General features: G+C 40.2%; 2 protein-coding genes across 2 annotated transcripts; both read left to right on the top strand.

Annotated features, from left to right (window-relative positions):
• The first annotated feature begins 558 nt into the window (after nucleotides 1–558).
• Nucleotides 559–2817, top strand: LOC4346629 (ethylene-responsive transcription factor 1-like). The gene is made up of 2 exons (XM_015755149.3): nucleotides 559–2100; nucleotides 2552–2817. The coding sequence occupies exons 1-2, from the start codon at nucleotides 1363–1365 to the stop codon at nucleotides 2564–2566; spliced, it is 753 nt and encodes a 250-aa protein (XP_015610635.1). The 5' UTR covers nucleotides 559–1362; the 3' UTR covers nucleotides 2567–2817.
• Nucleotides 2818–17593: 14776 nt separating this feature from the next.
• Nucleotides 17594–19156, top strand: LOC4346628 (ethylene-responsive transcription factor 1-like). The gene is made up of 2 exons (XM_015795858.3): nucleotides 17594–18379; nucleotides 18881–19156. The coding sequence occupies exon 1, from the start codon at nucleotides 17660–17662 to the stop codon at nucleotides 18356–18358; it is 699 nt and encodes a 232-aa protein (XP_015651344.1). The 5' UTR covers nucleotides 17594–17659; the 3' UTR covers nucleotides 18359–18379; nucleotides 18881–19156.
• The last annotated feature ends 3918 nt before the right edge of the window (nucleotides 19157–23074 follow it).

The following is a 23074-nucleotide window of genomic DNA, read 5'->3' as shown; positions in this document are numbered from 1 at the left end:
AGGATAATAAAAAGAATATTTTAGTGGATCAATAGTTAGATTTTTTTTATGTTTTATTGTTTTAACCATTATAGTAGGATAATGGATCTCTAGAGGATGTGGGGGGGTGGGGGGCCTAATGGGCGATCGATCGCCAGGACGATCGCCCAACGATCAGATCCGCCCGCCTCCCCTCCTCCCTCTTCTCCCCCTTCCTCCTTCCCTTCTTCTCTTCCTACTACAGTACACCACATATTTTTTAAAAAAAAACAAAAGGTTAGAAAAATTTATGTATAGAAATACTATATATAAAAAAATTTGAATCGGCTATGTAAACTTTTGGCTTATAAACTTTGGGTTTAAAAACTTTAGATGTATAGAAATATTCTATATATAAAATATTTGAATTCAAATTCAAATTTGAATCAGATATAATTCAAATTTAAATTTGAATCGGGTATGTAAACTTTTGCCTTATAAACTTTAGATGCATAAAAATACTATATATAGAAAATATTTGAATTCAAATTCAAATTTGAATCAGATATAATTCAAATTCAAATTTGAAACGGGTATGTAAACTTTTGACTCATAAACTTTGGGCCTATAAACTTTAGATATATAGAAATACTATATATAAAAAAATTTGAATTCAAGTTCAAATTTGAATCGGATATATAAACTTTTGACTTATAAACTTTGGGTCTCTAAACTTTAGATGTGTAAACTTGAGGTGTATAAACTTTAGGTGCATAAATTTACTAAAATAGGAAAGTAATGCGGTGCCAAAAAAGGAAACCAAGTGGAGGGAGAGAGGAGGGAGGGGATCTGATCGCTACCCGATGGGTCGGGCGATCGATCGCCCATTAGACGTTTCGGAGGACATGCCTTGTTCTTTATATATATCTTGGATTACCTGCCGGAATGTATATAAGTAGCTAAGAGATTTTTGTATGATATGAAAGAGATTGTAATAAGCTAACTAACTAATGAATGAAAGAGATTCTCAGTAATTAATTTTTGAATTACCTGCGGGAATGTATATCTTTTTTTTATTGTTTTAACCGTTATAGAGATTATTTAAACATCAATTTTAGTTGCATGAAAGAGATTTTTGCTTGGAAAAAATTAAACTCTCCTATAGCTTAGTTCCACCCAACTAATTTGTCAAAAAAAAAGTGAGTTTATTTTTAAAACATATTTATCCTTATAAAATATTTTAAAAAATGCCTTACCCGGCCAGCCACCTATATGAACACCTATAAATAACTAGATATTCAGAGCACACGCCATCAGATATTCAGACACACACCTTCAATAACTTGCAAGGATAACTCAAACTACTTGAATCAGATCAGACAAAAACATCATAAGAATATCACGATGTGTGGAGGAGCACTGATCCCGAACGACTATGGCGACAAGCCGCCGCCGCCGCCGTCGGAGTCGTCGGAGTGGGACGCCACAACGAAGATGAAGAAGAAGAAGAAGCGTGGTGGCGGCGGCGACGACGACTGGGAGGCCGCCTTCCGGGAGTTCATCGCTGGCGACGACGACGACGACGACGGCGGCGTTTCCATGTTCCCTTCTGGTGCAGGGACGATGGAGACGACCACAGAGGTGGCGCCGGCGGCGGCGGTGGTGGAGAGGCCGCGGCGGCGGCGAAGGGTGAGGCGGAGCTACCCGTACCGCGGCGTCCGGCAGCGGCCGTGGGGGCGGTGGGCGTCGGAGATCCGCGACCCCGTCAAGGGCGCCCGCGTCTGGCTCGGCACCTTCGACACCGCCGTCGAGGCCGCGCGCGCCTACGACGCCGAGGCGCGCCGCATCCACGGCCACAAGGCAAGGACCAACTTCCCGCCCGACGAGCCTCCGCTGCCGGCGCCATCGCAGGCGCCGTTCTGCTTCCTGCTCGACGACGACGACGACGACGACGGCGTGGCCCGTGGAAACAGCCCGGCGTCGTCGTCGGCGCCGGACAGAGCCTCCGCTTGCACGACGTCGTCGACGGTGGCGTCCGGCGAGCGAGGCGATGAGCTCATACTGCTGGAGTGCTGCTCCGACGACGTGATGGACAGCCTCCTCGCCGGCTTCGACGTGTCCAGCGAACCACGCAGTGTTTTGGTATGGTTTCTCCAATTTTTCGTCAAATGATCGATATCTCAAGTTTTTTATCATACCAATCCATTGACACAAACTGTTCATGGATGAAAAGTGACCTGTTTGTGTCTTTGAGGATTGACCGGGACAACTGCAAGTTTTCGGAGCCGAAATATCTATATCCGATAAATCAAACTAAAGATATTTTTCTTTTACACGGAAAATATAATAACTTCACCCTCACATATACCCGTAAAAGTTATCTCTAACACATGCTTAAAAAGAAGTAACGCAGCGGTAACTCCTTAGCCTAACTAAATTTACAAACTTATTTTTTGTCGGAAATTTCTGAAAAAACCATGCATATATATACACCAGAATACTTACTAAATTCCATGCTATGCAGTGCTTAATACTAGTAGTTTCCAATTGTCTAATCTAGCTTCTCCTTATTTTCTCTTCTTCATCTTAACAGGGAATGGTTAATTAGCAGCGCGCACGCCTGATTAGATCGGTACATGTGAAGTACAAGAGAAGTAGTTACTACTAGCTAGGAGCAAATTAACTTGGAGTGCAAGAATAAAATATGCATGTCTCTGCACTACTACTGTAGTGTTAGCAAGTTTGCTCATTGTTCTGTTGTATCCTTTCATGTCCATTTCAGACTTCCCAATGCTACATAAGGATGTACATATGTATGATGTTGTGTGCCTTGTTAATCAATGAATGTAAATATCTTTATATTGCTTTTGTACAACAAAAATGGTTATGTTGAGACTATCTATACGGAATAATGTATCATATATACATAAACTTTCTCGTGTACACACGTACATACCAACTAACAAATATCAATAAAAGTTCTAACAAAAAGTTATACCTATAATTTTAGTAGTATTACAACTACGTGTAAAGTCACATTTTCAAATTCATTTATATATATGGAGAAAATAAGACAAACTTGCATGTATCCCTTATCTATAAGGCTTGTCATATTTCTTTGTTAAGCATGCATGCTTAATGTTGGCTCGATAAAACTGCAACACATTTTAGCTAGCGGAAAGTATTGGCCATTAGGTGAAATGATAGGCCGTCTGTACGAGTGCGATGCTTCCTGCACCTCAAACCATATGGACATTAATTATTTGTCCATCGCAGTGGCAAACCTAGGATGTAATAAATTGAGTGGGTGCTAATTAATGCACAAGTGTAACAATATGACTAAATAAAATAGAGATATATCAACTCAATATTTTCCGATGAAACCTAATACACATACAATCAAAAGAAAATACATTGCTTTCGACATTTTAATTTGCATCTATATAGAATAATATATCCACACAAATCAATTAACAAATAGGTATGCACCCAGCGCTTCAGCTAGCTTCCTGGTATCATTGTTGTATGGTCAGTTTACACTAACTGCTAATTAGACTCACTAATAGCTAATTAGAGGCATGCAGTGGTTGGAGGAGTGGGGCTTGAGCAACAAAGCCCCAATAGTGGATTCGCCACTGTTCTCCCATATTATTGTTCTCTAACCCCCATAGGCTCCTCGCATACGTCAGCCTGCTTTGTGCATCAATAATTTACCTCCCTTAATTGTTAGCTTATCCACATGTGAGAAACAATCTTCATGAAAGTATATATTGTTTGTATGGTGGATCAAAAGGGAAAGTCATTTCATCTCATAAGGATACCATCTTGCGGCCATGTTCCATAGCCATCGACTTAGAAATCGGTAAATATATATGTACTTCTTGTTATCATTCTAATCCATTGATCACAACTAGGGTGACTATACAAGTTATTATTCCCAATCTCTTATCGGAGTTCTATTCAGGTAGCTCTCTTCGCTCTACATTAATTTATGCTGATAGGAAGCTAGAATATATATATCCATCGTCACACGCTATTCGTTCATCTCCATAAACTAACATATATTTCGACCAAATCACTATATATGGTATTGGCATCACTAGTACCGCTATGTAAGGAGCTCCAAATTGTGTTTTGTTTTACTTTCATTACCTACCCTTCTTCTAAAATAGTAAATATACAATTTTGGTAATTTTAGTTTCATAGTTATTATTGAGAGCGAGAGTATACCCTTCATTTTGTTCTCTTCTTCAGTGTTTTGCATGGTTGAAATGAGAGATTAATGTGAGCAAGAGCTAGCTAGGGACCTCTCACAGTGGCAGAGGCAGCGTGGGGGTTGGGGGGGTCTTTAGACCCCCCCCCCCACCCCCTAATAAATTATTAGAGCCCCCATTAAGACCCCCCTAAAATTTAAATCCATGTCTATTACAAGGGGGCTAAAATAGACTTTGTCTGAGATGGTTAGAAGGCCTAAAAGGCTGAGGAGCCTCACTATAATTTTATCCTGGCTCCGCCACTGACCTCTCACCCTTACCCGTTTTAGTAATTAACCACGGATCTAGCCCAGTTTCCCTTTTTGGTAAATTTCTGTGAACAGTAGAGGACAAACAATTTGTGAAAATATCTTTATCAAGAAAGCCATAGTTTTGAACCATCAAAGTAAACAGCTAGCAGGATGATGTGTATATATGATGATGATGACATATGAGGAGTTTGGTAGCAATGCCGTGTCAACATGTAGTTATCTTCCTGGCACAACTTGCTGGTTTATCAAATAGGAGTGCTAGCTTAGTAACTAACTTGCTGGTAAATCATTTTCAAAACAGATCATCTATTTATCAAGTGTGATTTACTTTTCTTCTCTATCAATTACTTTTCCAATAATTGGCCAACATCTGAACAACATAAATTTCAGTTATTTCTTCAGAGTTAAACAACTATTGTTATAAATTAAAATAAGAAAAATTAAACTTTGTTGTCAATACCTGCCTGAAAAAAAAATGTATTTAAGATAAGCACAAAACTAAATGCACATCTATAAATTAATCTAGGATATACTTCCTCTTTTTTTATTCGACGTCATGTTATACATGAGAGAACGGAGGGAGTAAAAGGAAACAGAAACAAAAGATTGTAAATCTAAATATAATGGGTTTTTTTTCACCATGGAAGTTTAATTTATTGACAACTTGCTGATTTTTAAAACAAGATTTGCTGTGAATGTGTCGCCATATTTTTTATGAAAAAATAATCAACATGTATTTACGTTGTAAGTCTCTAAATTACATATGTAATTTTAGTGTTATAATGTAAGTCCCTAAATTACATATGTAATTATACTAATTGCATTTACAATTACACTAGATTTATACTATAATTACATTTGACATATTTCTACCTAAAAATCTGTCGCCATATTTTTAGATATACACCCCTTAAAAATTAACTTTGATAAACGGCACTTCTCTTATTGGTTTACCAACATCTCTCATGACACTAGGATGATATCTACAACAAGACTCGTGGAGCCCAGCTGATCTAAATCTTGGGACTGGGACACCTAACATCCACGAAAAAGATACGTCTCATGCTGCATGCATTATCCTCATCAGCGTGTTGCACAACTTGTTTAAGCTATAGGTAACACATAGACTAATCGTGCTACTAATTCCGATAAAAACACCTACGCAAGCCATGACAATTCGTTAACACGCATGATCATTTAATTTGTAACTTTCCAAAAATATCTATATAGCTACTTGTGACTAGTCTAATAGATAGATATATATATATATATATATATATATATATATATATATATATATATATATATATATATATATATATATATATATATATATGTGTGTGTGTGTGTGTGTGTGTGTGTGTGTGTGTGTGTGTGTGTGTGTGTGTGTGTGTGAGTGTGTGGAGCCCATCTAGGTGGAGGAACCAAACGGGTTCGACCAAGAAAAAGATATGCATGCCAGCTTGCATCACTCTCAACATGTGGCACAACTTGGAAGTATTCTTCTACTAACTATATTCCAACGAAAGCTTGAACATATATATAAGTTTGTGTCGATGACTGGAAAACTTTACAATATAGGTTTCTGGTCATCAATAGTTTACCAACACATATGCATACAACAGCGAGCTATATGTGGCGAGTAACTATGAGATTGGATGTTCTATGCATGTCATGCTACAATCCTTCCCTAGCTTTACCTTTCGGCGCCTCTTCGCTTGAATTCTTCCCTACCTACTCTCAAGTCTAAATACTTTTTTTATGATGACTTACAACTGAAAATCACATAGTTCTACTTAGGGTTCATACTTGGAATGAAATGGAGTTAATTGGACCAAAAATTTGGGTTCATATTTTAGTAGGAAAATATTAAATTATGACTTCAAAAATATTGCGGATCTTTGTTGGAAGTGTGTACTTTCACCTAAAAGAGAAGTGAATGAATTTGAGTAAAAACACTTCAACTCATAGGATTATCTTCTTGATTAATAACTTAAATAAACATAGTTTCATCAAATTAAACAAGCATATATCTCCTTTTGGAATTATTTATAATTATATAGTTTTTCTCGTTAATTTTCTTAAAAATTATAAGCCATGGTTTATATCTTATTCAAAGCATATTCATCCCATCTTCTCTTATCCCTCATGTTCGCTTATTAACTAACACTCATGAGCTATTCAATCTCTATCATATTTTTCCATTTCCTTTCTCTTGCTTTCTTCCCGATCATGATGCATGGCTCCATGACACCTGAGAGAGGATAGAAGCAGGGGAAGAGTTAGGTCTATGGCAATTCGGACTTGAGCCTTATGTTTGGCTCCTTAATTCCACTTAAAGCCTATTAAAAGTTTATGATATTTATAAAAATATTTGCCATGTTCTTTTCAACTACCGGATTATTGTCATGAATTCTTAAGAAAAGTTCTATTGCATTGCTTAGATCCCTTGTTCTACTTTATTTGCTAGGTTTTATCAAAATATTTCATATTATATCTATAATCGTGTAGATATATAGTTCACTATAATAATCGTGAAGATGACTAATAAAAATACATTAGTTCGATTCTAGAGGCGAAAATTTTTAACATCACACCTAGTTAAAAAGGCATTAATTAGGAAAAAAACACAATATACTGATGGGCAACGATTGAAAGTATGAGAACAGAATGGTCCACTTGCACACTTGTTGACACAAAAGAAGAGGTCGAAATGCTACAAAATATCTCGTGGTATCCCCTTCTTATGGCACATCTCCATCTCATCCTTCTAGATCATGTTGTTGTTCATGACCTTCTTTCCTTAAATTGGTTGAATAAGTTAGGTGAGGCGATGACTTATATATCCTGAAAAGAATATTTCCATATATAAAGCCCTTTGGGTTGTATCTATAGGGGTTTTCCATTCCTCCACTATTTTGAGGATTCCAAACATTAGATAAAATCTCAAGACAATATGTTTTACATCTGTTATGTAAGTCCAAAACAACATATCTCTTTATGTCTCCTCTTTAGGCTATTCTAAAAGTAATTTACTCAAATTCATGTGATTTTCATCTAGAACAACTAAATACCTCTTTTATGAAATTTCTATTTCTCATCTTGTATAGTAAGCCATGATAACGTCACCCTATTTTTTTTCGCTATCTACATCATTTGGCATATTATAAGCTATAACGGCTTGTGATTGATTAAAAAAACCTATAAGTAAAACTTTTATATATGCATGTGCCCTTATATATTTAAGTAAAACTATAAGTAAAACTTTTCTATCTTAGGCTTTATTTGAAAGCTCGTTTAGCTTTGGCTCTTTTATCACACGCAAAGTAAGAAATATTATTAACGTATGATTAATTAAATATTAACAATTACATACTTAATAAAAATATGTTTATTGAATTTTTTAAAAGAAGCCTCTCCAAGAAAATTATTTTTTTAAAAAAACAAAGTGTTCTCGTAATAAACGAGGTAGTTACAAAAGTTAAACTGAGCCTTAGAGCAGGTACAATAGCAGGCTATAAGCCAGCTGCAAACATATTTTAAGAAGATAAATCAGGAGAGAGAAGAGCAGCGGGCTACAGATTTGTAGCCAGCTGTAGCACGAACTCTAAGACGAAGTGTGTCTATGATAGGTGGGACTAGATATTAATAGTATAGTATGTAACTATTATATGAATGAGCTATTAAATTGATTATACATGAATTGGAGGATGGCTATACTATTCAACTTGCTCTTACATTGCAATAAGCTTTGTACTACCTCACTTTATCTTTTTCTTTTTTTGAGAAAAAAAATATCTCTAGGGGTCCCACCACGAGCAGCGCAGCAACCGCAAAAAAGATACGGCATCGGCATCAGCAGCCAGCTTGCACCCCCGGGGGCCCCACACCTTGCTGACCTTGGGCCGTCGACAGCCACAAGATGTTGGACAGGTGGGCCCCACACGATGCCTCCTCCGACGTGTGCAGAGAAAAATATCTCTAGGTTCGCTGAACTTGGCGCTCGATGTGTAGTACACGGCAATTTGCTGCGCGTTCTCGGCACACGACATTTTGGACCAACTTGCTTCTCTCCACTTGGCTGGCTGAATTGATTAATTAATTAATTAAAAGCCAGTGGGCTAGAAGGCCATAATAGCCTCTGTCTATCCTGTGACAATATATGGCAGTCGTTGCTACTTTTGCCAGATGCATTGCATCCTTTGCTTGCAACATGCATATGGTAATACTGTACAAAACAATCGTACTACGACCTAATACTGTAGCAGTACCTATCTATAGTTTCATATTTTTTTTCTTTCAAAACATAGTACAGATGCATTCACATCGGATGTTTGGACACTAATTATAAATATTAAACGTAGACTATTAATAAAAACCCATCCATAATACTGAACTAATTCGCGAGACGAATCTATTGAGTCTAATTAATCCATGATTAGCTTATGTGATGCTACAGTAAACATTCTCTAATTATGGATTAATTAGGCTTAAAAAATTTATCTCGCAAATTAGCTTTCATTTATGTAATTAGTTTTGTAAGTAGTTTATATTTAATACTCTAAATTAGTATCTAAATACAGAGACTAAAGTTAAAGTCCCTGGATCCAAACACCACCTAAAACTTAGATCTATAATTCACGAAGTAATTATAGATATCTTGCTGTCGATGAGTACATCGCTAACCATTTAAACAATAATTTGGTTCCACCACCAGAAACCTCATCAGATGAGTTAAACTTATTATGCAACTTCGTATGCTAGCTGAGAATTACTAGCTCTAGCTAACATGATGAGTGATGTCCAATTCACTGTTGTTTTCCATCATATTCGAAATGTAAAATACTCTCTTTTTTATATTATAAGTACCGTTTGTCAAATTTGATTGGTTTTATAAAAAAAAATGTAACATTATTTTCACTACAAAATAAATACACTATCGATAGTGGGTTTGTAATGAAACTAATGTATTTAGTGTAGTTGATGTTATTTTTCCTATAAATTTAGTTAAATCTGAGAAGTTTGACTTAAAATAAATAAAAATACCTTATAATATGAAATGGTGAGTAATAGATACCATAATAGCCTCTGTCTATCCTGTGGCAATGGCAGTCGTTGCCACTTTTGCCAGATGCATTGCATCCTTGCTTACAACATGCAGGAGTAGCTATCTAGAGCTTCCTATTCTTGTTTTTATTCCGTAGCATAGTACAAATGTACCCTACTCCCTTCGTCATAGAATATAACGATTTTTAGGGTTGTACATGCACTACTAAAAAAAGGTTTTTCAGGCAGGCTAAATCCGTCTTTTCAGGCAGACCAGCAGGAGGTAGATTCACCCGACTGCAAAGAACAATTCAACAAATAAAAAAAGACCCACCACCGCTGCCGCCGGCCTCTCCCTCCGGCCGACGACGGCTCTCCTCCTCCATCCGCCGCTGCCCCACATGCATCGGCGCCGTCGTCGTCGTCGCGTCATGGTCGTGGTAGTCATCGTCGTCGTCGCGTCGGCGCTGTCGGTGGGGAGGAGGGAGGAGGGAGCCAACAGCAAAGAGGGGATCGAGCCGGCGGCGGAGGCGGGGAGGAGGGGAGCTGGTGGATCCGCAGCTTGGCGACGTTGCGAAGGTCGTCGTCGTCGTCGAGGAGGAAGACGGCGGCGAGGAGGGAGCTAACGGCGGAGGCGGGGAGGAGGGGAGCCGGTGGATCCGTAGCTTCGCGGCGTCGCGAAGGTCATCGTCGTCACGGCCGAGGGGAGTCGGCGGCGTCGCGGTCGTCGTCGTCGTCGAGGAGGGAGCCGGCGGCGGAGGCGGAGGATTTCTCCTAAGAGTGTGTGTGTGTGTGAGAGAGAGAGAGAGGAGGGGAGGGAAATGAGTGGTGGAGAGGAGAGGATAAGGATGGTGGAGGAGAAGATAAGGATGACTAGATTTTTTTTTTGAGGCATGATTTTTGCAAGCGGACCTAATAAAGTTTCATCTGCGAAAATCATATTTTTTTTCAGGTGAGTCACTTAAGAGGTCCGCCTGCGAAAATAAATGTATTTTTGCAGGCGGACCTCTTAAGTGGTCCGCCTGAAAAAATTGATTTTCACAGGCGAACGTTGAGCTCCACCCCCGGTTTACATTTTCCTAGGCGGCCATTTAGCTCTGAGGGTCAAATCCGCTTGGAAAAATAATCTCCCAACATCTGCAAAAATGCTTTTTCTAGTAGTGATGGGTATTAAGAAAGTAATTAGAATTAAACGAAAAAAGGTTGTGATTGGTTGAGAAATGAAGGTAGGTGAGAAAATTGAATGGTAGAGGATTGTTATTGGTTGAAAAGAGAATGTTGGTGAAGATGTTATATTTTGGGACAAACCTTACAGGCTAAAATTTATTATATTTTTGGACGGAGGGAGTAATTCATATATAAAGTTATTATAGACATCTTAATATTAAAGGGTACGTCATCAACCACTGAAACAAATTAACCTAACTAGTTGAGCTAAACTTATTTCGCATCTTTTGTATGTTTGTTGAGAATTAGCTCTAGCTAACGTGATGAGTGAACTCCAATTCACTGTTGTTATTTTCATATTCGAAATATAAAATACTCTCCTTATTTTATCTTATAATTACCATTATCATAAACCGACTACCAACCTATTGATTCTCATAGTCTTAACCTCCCAAGCCGAGCGAATGTCTTGTCACCCAATGGGTAAATTCAATCATTGACATTTTTTTCATCCTTGATTGAAAAAGAGCTTACTCAGTTCTTACACAATTCTACCAGCCAAGAACAACCAAATATTCCGATAAAAAATAATGTTTATGGGAAATGTAGTACTCCCTTTGTAAATTTTTGCGAGGTCTACGTTGCCAGCTTTTCAAATGTTCTGTTTCTCTGATCGACATGAGTCCGGGAAGTTCTTGCAGCAACTTAGCATTAATGTGCTTAATTTACAAGATTCAATCGAATCCATTGACATATATATTATAACCTCGTTACAGTTCATATTGTGCTAAAACCCGTTATTGGGATTATATATTTGAACCCGTCTTCATATCTTAGAGTAGAGCAAACAATATATTGTTTCACACACAAGTATATATGCAGAATGACTCATCAGTATCGATTCCAAACCCTCATATATGCTGAATTTTGAACGGGCACCACTATGAAAACGGTATTGATAAGGGCTAACTGTCAGTGCCGGATCAAGAACCGACGCTAATAAGGTTTTGCACGGTATTATTTTAAAAAGAAAAGAAAAAAAAGAAGAGATTACAAAGCAAACAAAAGAACAGATCAAGAATCAATACATTACATAGCCGATTCATCTAAATCACTAACATATCAATACCCATGCATCCACATAATCAGCTGAGCTGCCACCACCGATACTCGCCGTGGGTAGACAAGTCCGCCCGTCCGCCCATCCTTGTCGAGCGGGCTGCCCACGAACTTATCATTGCGAGATCTGGAGACCATGGCACCACCAAACCCCCACCGACTAGTCGATGAAGCAGTAGACTAAGGAGCGAGGAGAAGAAGCACTACATCAAAAATGATTTTCGCATATTGCCAGGCACCGTATTCGTAGGCGGGCATAGCACATGCCTGCACCTAGACATCTAAGAAAATCAACATCTTTCCATACGAACAGCGTAATCACATGTGTAAACCCCTTTTTATCATCTATGTGGGTTGAAAACATATAGAACCAACACATTTAAATAATTATAGTTGTCGGTTCTAAAGAAATACCATCACCAATACTATAGCTGTCGTTTTTCTAAAAAAAAAGGCACCCGTAAAATCGAGCCGAACCCGCTCCCCCCTTTGCCTTATCTCCTCACCGCACCCACCCCCTCTCTCTATCCAACATATCTCCTCACTCACCCGTCCTTATCTCATCCATCTCTCCCCCTCTCTCTCATCCTCCATCCACCTCTCTCTCTCTCCCCCACCTAATGGCGGCGCGTTCCCCTTCGCGAAGATCTGGCAGGAGGGGAGGCACGGGCTTCCAGGCAGCGGCCCGGTGACGCCCTCCCCTACACCAAGTCCGGTGGGAGGGGAGGCGGTGGGCTACCATGTGGCGGTGGTTCCCTCCCCTCCGCTAGATCGGGAGGGAGGGGAAGCGGCCTAGCAGCTGCGGCAGCGCCATTACGCCATTACGGCTTGTCTGGAGTCTGCAGGAGGTCTCGTCTATACAAATCAATTATAATTATGCAGTAGTGTAGGTTGAGGTGCAGCTCTCATTGAACAAGCTCATTCCCGTCGCCTCCTCCATCTCGCCCTCCCTTCAATAATATGGCATATATTCTTAAGTATAAATTTGTTGTTAAAAATGATTGAAGTTTTAATATAGACGATTATTTAAAAGTAAGACATTAATATAAAATAGTGAGCAGACAAGGACGTACTTCTGTCGCCATTGAGACTCCAAATATCTCCCTATCCACCTTCGTCTCCGACTACGGTTGGGATTCCAGAACTTTCTAGCCAGAGAGGGTGTATGACAAAGGCACAAAAGCAAAGGAGAGCAATCTGATGTACCGTGCATAATCCATGGCACCAAGGGACACTATAATTTTGCTTATGTTTGTCTTAATCCACACCGTTTATTAGCAAACAAAAAATAATTTATGAGTATTTTTTATATATATTCATCTTTGCCTATCATTAATGATGTAAAAGCAAATATTGTGAAATAAACAGTGATAAAAAACCATATAATTAACTTTAAAGATTAAGTTTTAAACTTCAACTGTTTTAGGTAATTATAAGCATAATTGAAATGTTGAGGTTGAAGGCATCCACCACAGGTCCACAATTATATGCTATCGCAGTAGTAATACATAGTATACAGTACAACTTATTTACTACTCCCTCCATTCTCCATTCCAAAATATAAATATTTTTAGACTATCACACAGTTTCCGAGATGCTACTTTAACCAGCAATATTATAAAAGTAGAATATTTTAAATAAAACGAGTTGTATATTATGATAGTTTGTTTAATAATAAATTAAGTAACATCAATTTTACATGATTAATATTTTTTATTTTTTTACTATTAATAGTTAAAGTTAAAAATATTTGATTTATCACTATGCTAAAAATGCTTATATTTTGAGATGGAGAGAGTAGTTGCTTTGGGAAATCGCCAGCCTTCGATGCATCCATAATTTCTTACAGTTCCATGCATGACAAGGGAAAAAAAGATAGTAAAATATGAATATATGATACAGTATACAACACAAGTTAAATAGTATTTATTTTTGGATGGGTCAGCCGTCAAACAAACTTTGAGGATAACTACAAGTTCAATGCAGAAATTCCCTTAGTTTGATTGACGTTGACGAATATAAAAATATTTTTCAGTGTTTTATCCTTGACGGCTGCCCACAGGAAAATATAACCAACGTCAGGTTTTTCCAGGTCCAGTCAAATGTCAAGTCTTAATTTTGAATTTTAGATTATAATCCAAGATGATTGTGAAGTTTAAAATTCGGTTTTAGGTTAAATTTTAGTTGTTTTTTCTGCAACATTAATTGTTCGCGTGCTCTCTTTTCATGATTGCAATAAGACAGGAAAATATCTAAACGAAAATCTTAGTAAACCAAACTTCGGGTCACTAGTAGGAGAATGATTTTTCCATGCGGTTGAATCTGACTTTCGCCTGCGGGTGGGCGGCCCGCACACAACAACCAAGGTCTGCGAAAATCACGATTTTCGCGTGCGGGTGCTTATGTCGCCCGCACAGGAAAATAAAAATCTGGGAAAATAATTTTCAAAAAAACCAATCCGCCGGTGGCTCTGCCGCTCCCGGCAGCCGCCGCCTCCTCCTCCTCGTCGTTGTCGTCGTCGTCGCCGGCCTCCGCGGATCCGAATCCTGCGCTCCCACTGGCCTCCGGGCTCCCCTCCGGCTGCACCGCCGCCGATGCCCCTCCCCTCCGCCGGATCTGGGGAGGGAAGGAAGGGGAGGGGAGCGGGATCCCACCGGGGTGGGGGGAGCGGCCGCCGCCCACCGGATCGCGCTCGCCATCGCCGCGCCGCCGCGCACCGTCGGGACTCGGGGAGAGGAGAGGACGATGGGGAAAATGAGGAGAGGAGAAAAGGAGGAGAGGAGGGAAGAAAAAGAGAGAGAGAAGAGAGGAGAGAAAGTGGGTAGCAGGGAAAGAGATGGTGGATATTTTTGTGTGCGGCTCTCTTAATAGGTCCGCACGCGAAAATAGGCACATTTTCACGTGCGGTCCATTTAAGAGGACGCGCTATTTTTCCAGACACAACCAGTTATGATCCGTTTGCAATCTAAATGACTCCATGTTTAGGAAAATCTTTTGTGTGGTAATGGGTTACAACCCAAACCTGAAACAACCTAGGGCCAAAGCCTATTTGGAAAAGCTTTGATTTCACTTTTTTTTTGGCAGATATATATAGAGTTTGTAGGCTAATGTGAAGTTTTATCAATAATGGAAATAAAGTATAAACTAATTGATGTCATGCACTTTGCTGTAGAATATATGATGAATGTGTATTACATGTTACATAATGTAATAATTGTAGATGATATAACATGTGTATATTAGAGTTAAAATTATTTCTAACATATAATAATTTCTAGAGCTGCTAATGGGTGATGAAGTGTCATGTTTGTATGTTAAGCTTTAGAGCTAATTTTTTTAGATAATGGAATATAACATCCCGACCTTTGCTCAAAAGAGCTATAGCCCATTATTATAATCTAGCACTCAAAACAAGTATTGTCCAAAAATAAAAGCAACCAGCGCATAAAGATAAAAATAACCAGTAAAAGATACGGAGAACACATTATTAAAGTATATTTGTGAATCTCCATCCATAATTGGCAAAAAACTGCATAACCATCGACTCAAGCTTTCTGCATGCAACTTTTAAAAACTCTCTGTATTCATCCTACTTTTGTAACTGTGCTCAAAACCGGAGCCAATATGTTGCCCTGAAAATTACCCGCATATATAAAATATATGGTGATTTATGAAAAACCATGTTTGCATGTTAAGCTTTAGAGCTAATTGGTTCTAACTAATAACTGTTAGTGATGATATGGTATGTTTGCACATTAAACTTAGAGTTAGTGGGTTACCTATACAAAAGGTATAGATAACACCCCTTCGACAAATAACCCTGATTTACCTTAGCCAGAATTATTTTTAGCGCTAGAGATATGGACTATAACTTTTTTTTCAATGAACAAAATGGCCTTCTGAACCGTCTGAACCGGATCATCATTGTCTATTCATTTTAAATCGACACCAATGTATCACAGTTGGTTTTTGATATCAACAAAACAGGGGTAGGAATGAAGTATCATGATTGATTCATAACACGACCAACATTGATATTCAATATTGGATAGTCTACACCATAGTTTGTGTATTGAGTGTCGATTCGGTAGTGATACTTAAATGACAGTTTGTTTTTAAAAGAAATTAATAAATTTTCATATGAAATTGGATAAAGATAAATTTTATGTTAAAGTTTAGATAGTTCGATAAAATCCACGACTATTGTTTTGGATTTAAGAAATGACTTCGAATGGAGACAAACTTTATATGAAAATTATATGAAAAGTATTATCACTGATGGAGAAATGATTTTTGCTGGGTCGACCCAAAACGACAATAATCCCGGTTCCAAAAAGAACCGGGACTAAAAATGATCTTTAGTCCCGGTTGAAAACCCCAGAGGCATTCTATGATCTTTAGTCCCGGTTGGTGTTATGTTTAGTCCCGGTTCATCCCCTGTCAGATTGATGTCAGGGGGCCTACCAACCGGGACTAAAGATCACCACTTTAGTTCCGGTTGGTGTTCCCACAGATCCATATCCCTTATCCTCTCCTCCACAGATCGAATCTCTCCCCTTCTTTCCCTTCCTCCTCTGCTTCCTACATCCTCATCCCGATCCATCCCCTCCACCTCCTCCCCTTCCTCATCCGATCCCCTCCCCTCTCCTCCACCTCCTCCTCTCCCCTTCCTGTCCATCCTCCCCTTCCCCTCCACCTCCTCCCCTTCCTCATCCCCTCCCCTCTCCACCTCCTCCTCTCCCCTTTCCTGCCCATCCTCCCCTTCCCATCCGGCAGCCGACGGCCGCGGCGACGGGCCGAGGCGGTGGGCCGGCGGCCATGGCGGGCGGCAGCAACGGAGTTGTTTTCTCTTTTTTTTTTTAATTTGTGATTCACATGTATAATTTTGTGATTTATTGGATGGATCTGAGATGACCTGTGATGTATTTAATTTGTGTGTAATTTTTTAGGATTTGTGATGTATTTGATTTGTGTGTATATGTAACTTTAAGATTTGTGATGTTACTTTATTTGTGATGTGGATTTGGGGTGTTACTTTGATTTGGGGATATGCTTCCCACTTGATTTGGGAAAAAATAAAAAAAAAGAAAAGGGGACCATCTGGAACTGCCGTATTCTCTCTTTACTCCCGGTTGGTGTTACCAACCGGGACTAAAAAGATGGATCTTTAGACTAAAGATCCATCTTTAATCCCGGTTATTTGAACCGGGACTAAAGATAGTGATCTTTAGTCCCGGATTCGTAGTCCCAGTTGAAAAACCGGGACTATAGGGGGTTACGAACCGAGAGTAAAAAGCAATTCTCCACCAGTGTATGCTCAACAGGATCTTTGTAGTAGTTTTCTTTTGAAACCATTGAAAATGTCAAATAATTACAAGTTTCAGACAATATATAGCAAAGACTAAAGAGAAAGTTATACGCGCTGAGAGAGATTTTAGGTTTGAATCCTATAAACTATACGCACACAAAAATTTTATACGGAGTATTAGTAAATATACAAAATATTTATGAATTCGGAAACACCATAATGGACTACCCTGAAAAAAAAATTACAGGTAACAATAATTTTATAACATGGTAAAGTAAGACGAACAAAATAGAGAACAAAATAAAACGTCGCCTAAAAGAAACAAAAAAGAAAGCCTTAATTCTTCCGAAAAAATTCCCCTCCGCACGTACAGCAGCTAGCTGCACGATGCGGCGCCCCCACCATGACTGCAAAATTTCCAAGTTTCTCGCTAGTTTAAATGCACGCCGCTAGCTTAGCTACTCTCTTCCACCCACAACCCCCAAGCATCAGCATCACAACCCACCAATCGAATCGATCGAACAAGACACGACACCATGCGCCGCCGCGTCTCCTCCTCCTCCTCCTCCTCCTCGTCCTCGTCGCCGGCGAGGCATCACAAGGCGCGGCGCAGCAGGAGGAAGCTCGCCGTCGACGAGGACTGGGAGGCCGCCTTCCGCGAGTTCCTCTCCCGCGACCACGACGACGACGACGACGACCACGACGGTCAGCATGTCGTTGTTGCGCCGTTGATCCGTGGTAGTGACAAGTGCGTCCACGGCCACGAGGTGGTGGCGTCGACGGTCGGCGGTGGCGCAAGCGGCGGACGACGACGAGCCGACGACGACGACGGCGAGCGGCGGCGGCGGCGGCGGAGGGAGAAGCGGAGCTACCCGTACCGCGGCATCCGGCAGCGGCCGTGGGGGAGGTGGGCGTCGGAGATCCGCGACCCCGTCAAGGGCATCCGCGTCTGGCTCGGCACCTTCGACACCGCCGAGGGCGCCGCGCGCGCCTACGACGACGAGGTTCGCCGCATCTACGGCGGCAACGCCAAGACCAACTTCCCCCCATCGCCGCCCACGCCGCCGCCGCCGGAGAAGCCAGCGGCGGAGAGGAGCCCCTCGACGACGCCGACGACGACCACGGAGGACTCCGGCGACTCGCGCATACTCATCGAGTGCTGCTCCGACGACCTGATGGACAGCCTCCTCGCCGCCTTCGACATGACCACCGGCGACATGCGCTTCTGGAGCTAACGAACAACAGAGCAGATTCAGGTAATTAAATCCACACCCAAGCAGGTCTAAAAGTTTTTAACAATTTCATGAAACAAAATTAACAACAAATCCAGTAAGATAAATAGGATTTAACAAGGATTGCAATGGTAATTATTGCACAATTTTACCATTTCGGTGCTTTCAACTGTTCAATCACCGAAAGAAATTCAGCAACTTTTGAAGGGCACTGCTACGCGTACTTAATTTCTTTTTTTCTTCTACAAAACACTTTCTAAACAAGTTCTCGAATGTTCCATTTAATTAGATGGGAGTAAAAAAGAAATCCAGAATTAGTTATAGCATGTGGCATTAGCCATGAAAGTTTTAGTAAAAAAAATTTGCACTTTTGAATGATCTAGATCATAGAGGATCAGTCGAATTCTGTGTGTTCATGCCATTTCTAGCATTTACGTGCAGTATTAAATAAAGTTACTACTATTTTTTTCTTGTTTTCTCTATGTTACTCATCATGATTTTACATTTTTCTTTCCCTTTTGACAGGACAACATAAACGGCACGTCTTTGCAACCTTGACATGCGACTCGCCTAATAATCTTGTCAAACAAGGGCCGCCAGCTTAATTAGCTTTTTCCAAAGGTGGGGAACAATTTTGGGGGATGCAATTAGGACGCACAGAGATGACCCCAACTTGTCAATGGGAATTGAACTCTGATGACCTTTGTAATGATAATCAAGGCACCACATTGTGGGGTTAAGCAAAGTTTTGGCAAATTAGCTTTGCCTTGCAGGAATAAATCAGCATTTCTTTTTTTTTCCTTTCACTGGACCCCAATAAGGTAATTTGCATACATATGTCCCATGGATCGAACAATATGAAAAGTAATTGTATAGTGTTGGTTGCAGAGGTTATCAACACTTATTCGGGTTACCGCGACTCTCGATTAGTCAATCACCCTCTATATATGCTATTGTTGTCGTGATGTTGTCATGGTTATGTACGCTGTGGTTCCCTAGCTTGGGTTGTAGAGTTCGACGCCAAGTTTACTACCATATACCATAAATACAATTCCAAATCCAACTATAATCAAATAGGCCTTATATATTTTAATCTATTCTAACAAATTTCACTGTTATGAATATACCACTATCTAGAAGATGTTCAATTACCATATCGTATCACAAGTCCTTCGTACTTGACTTGAGTTGTTATCTTCGTAGCTTCATTTGATTCGCTCGACAAATCTAATTGTTCGAACTCACCACATGGAAGAGCCATCACCGCTAGCACTCACAACTCTGGCCCCCCATGACAATATGTTAAGAACTAGGCCAAGAGGAACTTTGCAAGCAAAATGGAAGATTGGAAGAACAGACAATCATCAGCATGATAATAATTAAAAAAACTACTCCCTAACCGCTTTTCCTAATTACAGATATCTCTATTATTAACAGCGGAGTCATCCGTACTCCCACCGCTCTCCCTCTCGCGTTAAAAAATCCCTATTAAAAAGCGGTAGTTTAAAAAAAAGTCATACTCCAAATTATATATGGAGCCATTACAATACACGAATATATTATTACTAATATAAGAAAACAAATTCAAGTAAACCAAGTTAGATTGCCTCAGTGCGATTTCGACAATTTCAGGAAGTAATTTATCAAGGCATTCATCATCACCGATCAACAAAAGTTCATCGCTGACAAGTCAGAGCAAGCATCTTTCTAACCATAAGCATTAGCATTAGCATTAGCAGCTGATTGCACGCGTCTTTTATTCAAAACAGCATTAGCGTCTTATTTTTTTAAAAAAAAACTGTAACAATATTAGCATCTTTCTAATCATGCTATGACAGGCATCGGTAATTCACTATGATGGACTCATCGTCGGCACTCGCGGCAGAGCACCTACTGCTAGCATGACATGACATGAGTACTTAACCTTTGGTTTGATTTGATTTACTACTCCACAACAACCAGCTAGTACTACTGATCATCTCTTGTAGCTGCCAAATGATTTTAAACTTTTTTTTTTGACATGGTAAATGATTTTAAACTTGAATGGCAATTTTTTTGCCCTGAGCGGCTGTTCTTTTGTCCCATATTTTTTTTCTTCTAAAAAGGTTGAACGGCTAAACAGCTGAATAATTTCTATAGTAATTATTGGATGTACAAACGAATAAATTAAATACTATAAAGTTAAAAATAAATTTAAAATGGTATTATACATGAAAAGTTTTTAAAGATCGCATAGTTTAGAAGCTTGAGAAGTGTGCGCAATCATTCATCGTTCCATTCCTTAAAAAAAAAAGAACAAGAGAATCAAAATCTGAACCATCAACCATGTAGTTCAGTCGTTATAACTCGTAAGAAAATGGTGGCCTAACCTCCTCCTAATAACACAAAAAAAACAAGTATGGAAGAAAAATGGATGTCGTAAATGTCAATATCAAGCAGGTAGTCAATCCATCGAGATCAGGAGGGAGCTTTCCACCGGTGAGCCGATCAGAGAATGGAGAGGAGGAGGAGGAAAGTGGATCACCTATCAGGGAGCCGCGTCGGCGGCGGAGGATGGAGGAGGCGGCGGCCGGAGCCGGAGCCCGAGATGAGGAGTCGGCTCGAGGTTGGGTTTTCTTGCATGCCAGGCCATCTGCCGCGTGGGCCTGGACCTTCAAGGCCTATTTCACGCTTCACTTCCCCTTTTTTTTAACTGAAATGAAAATTTCTTTTACCAGTTCCAACTTATTTTTCTCGGTGAATATCTGTACTACTTTAAAAATTGAGGACTGCTACAGCACGGGATACCGTTCGAACGGTACACTTTAATGAATCGATTTTTTTTCCTCTCATGCTCGAGATTGTGCAAAAATACAATGAAACAGAAGGGCTCCCCTTGGCTCCCTTGCTCAGCCATAGCAATAGCAAAGGAGGGAGGCATTGAGGAGAGAAAGAGAGAAGAGGAGTCAGTGACAGGTCGCTCCACGATCGCCTAAGAGGCAACTACACGTACCTCCCTCTCCGCGATTTGGTACCAAGTACTTAGGGTACCAGACTTGATCCCTAAAGGTACCAGATCCAGTACCTGGTACCTCGGTATAGGGTACCGCCCATCGTGGTACCAAACCTTGGTACCAGGGTGTCGGGTATCAGATACCCTCCATACACAAAAGTTACACATATTCCACATTTGAGTTTTTCCAAATAAGTTATTCCTATTTGTAGTGTTATGTATTCAAGGCTTAAATGAAGAGATAAATTAAATGTTTACTAGAATTCAAGGAGTCATCTAAATACTCATTGGTTGCATGCTTGCATTCTCTCCTCAATTTTGTAACATTCAAGGTGATTTTAATTTCTCCTTGGTCTTGGTGTCAAAAGTAATATGTGTAATTTTCCATTTGCGAATATGCCTTTTGGCTTATTCCATCAAACAGCCAAACGATGGGGCTGTAAGTTGACCCATATAGACGGAATAATGTTCTATAGTATTTCTGTAAAAATATGGCCGTTCTCTTCTCTTCCCTACCGAACCGGCCTACCCCCACCCTGTATTACTCTGCATCCGACCCCTTCCCCTGTATTACTCTTGATCCCATTGCAATTCATGGGTATAGCACTAATGTGTAAAAAAGGTAGAACATTATTCTCCACAATTTATTCTAATAACAAAGTGGAGAAAGTGTGTAGAAAAAAGGTGGTGCGTACAAATTGAAAAAAATTACCTCAAAATACCTTCTATAAATATTGATATTCAGAGGTGGGTCCCTAAGCCACCTGCATGTGAAAAATGCTTTTTCTTAAAGAGAAAGAAAAATAAAATAGAACAACGTCGATTTAGATCCATCGGAGAGCACATCTACATTAGAGAGTACCATGGCCAAGCTCAAAACATCAACATGCACTAGAACATGAACAAGCAACGACTTCAATATGAGCAGCATAACATGAACAACAACAGTTTCGCCATCATCGTCTCAGTCCTTGCGCGAACACCACCGCCAAGCACCACAGCCTCAATCTAGATCTGGTTATGACCGCAGCTATAGGAACAGCAAGTGGTTCAGAATGCATTTAGATCCGGTACTCCTGATCGGCGCTCCCAAGCATTGGTGCACAAGATCCGACCTCCTCCATCTTCCTTCCCTCCCCCTCTGCACTTCACCGACACCACTGCCCTTCTCCTAGTAAGCTTGAGGTGAGTGGAGAGAGAGAAAGAGGGAGGGAGGGAGGGATGAGAGGTTGGGGAGAGACCAAGGAAGATGAGGGCTCAGATCTCACCTTGGTTGTCCCACTCTCCTATCGGAATCCATGCCAGCACCCCTCCCAGATGGTACCTAGCCCTGTGCTGGGCCTCCTCATTCTCGCCACAGTATCTATTGTAGGGATGGCAATTTTACCCATGATGGAAACAATTATATATATATAACCACCATGATGCAATGAAGAAAAGTCAATTGACTCATTGCATCGTCTTCCCTATCCCTATGGCGCCTATGAAGAACAATACAAGGGTGCTATGGCTAGCAATTCTAGTGGTCATGTCCATCACCTTCTTCTACCAGCATGCAATAGGGAGGAGCATAAGTATGCTTTTATCTATTTTATCTCCCGAATGATCACATGATCGTCCGCTCCCCGGTTGGGCAGTAAGCGTCGGAGAAGGTCAATCACATATTGGAATTAGAAATTGTGTTCTGCATAGGTTTATTGGATGGTCCAGATCTAAATTGGTCATGT

Source organism: Oryza sativa, chromosome 9 (assembly GCF_034140825.1).
Source record: "Oryza sativa Japonica Group chromosome 9, ASM3414082v1".
Classification (NCBI taxonomy): domain Eukaryota; kingdom Viridiplantae; phylum Streptophyta; class Magnoliopsida; order Poales; family Poaceae; genus Oryza; species Oryza sativa.
This window is presented reverse-complemented; position numbering and strand designations above follow the sequence as displayed.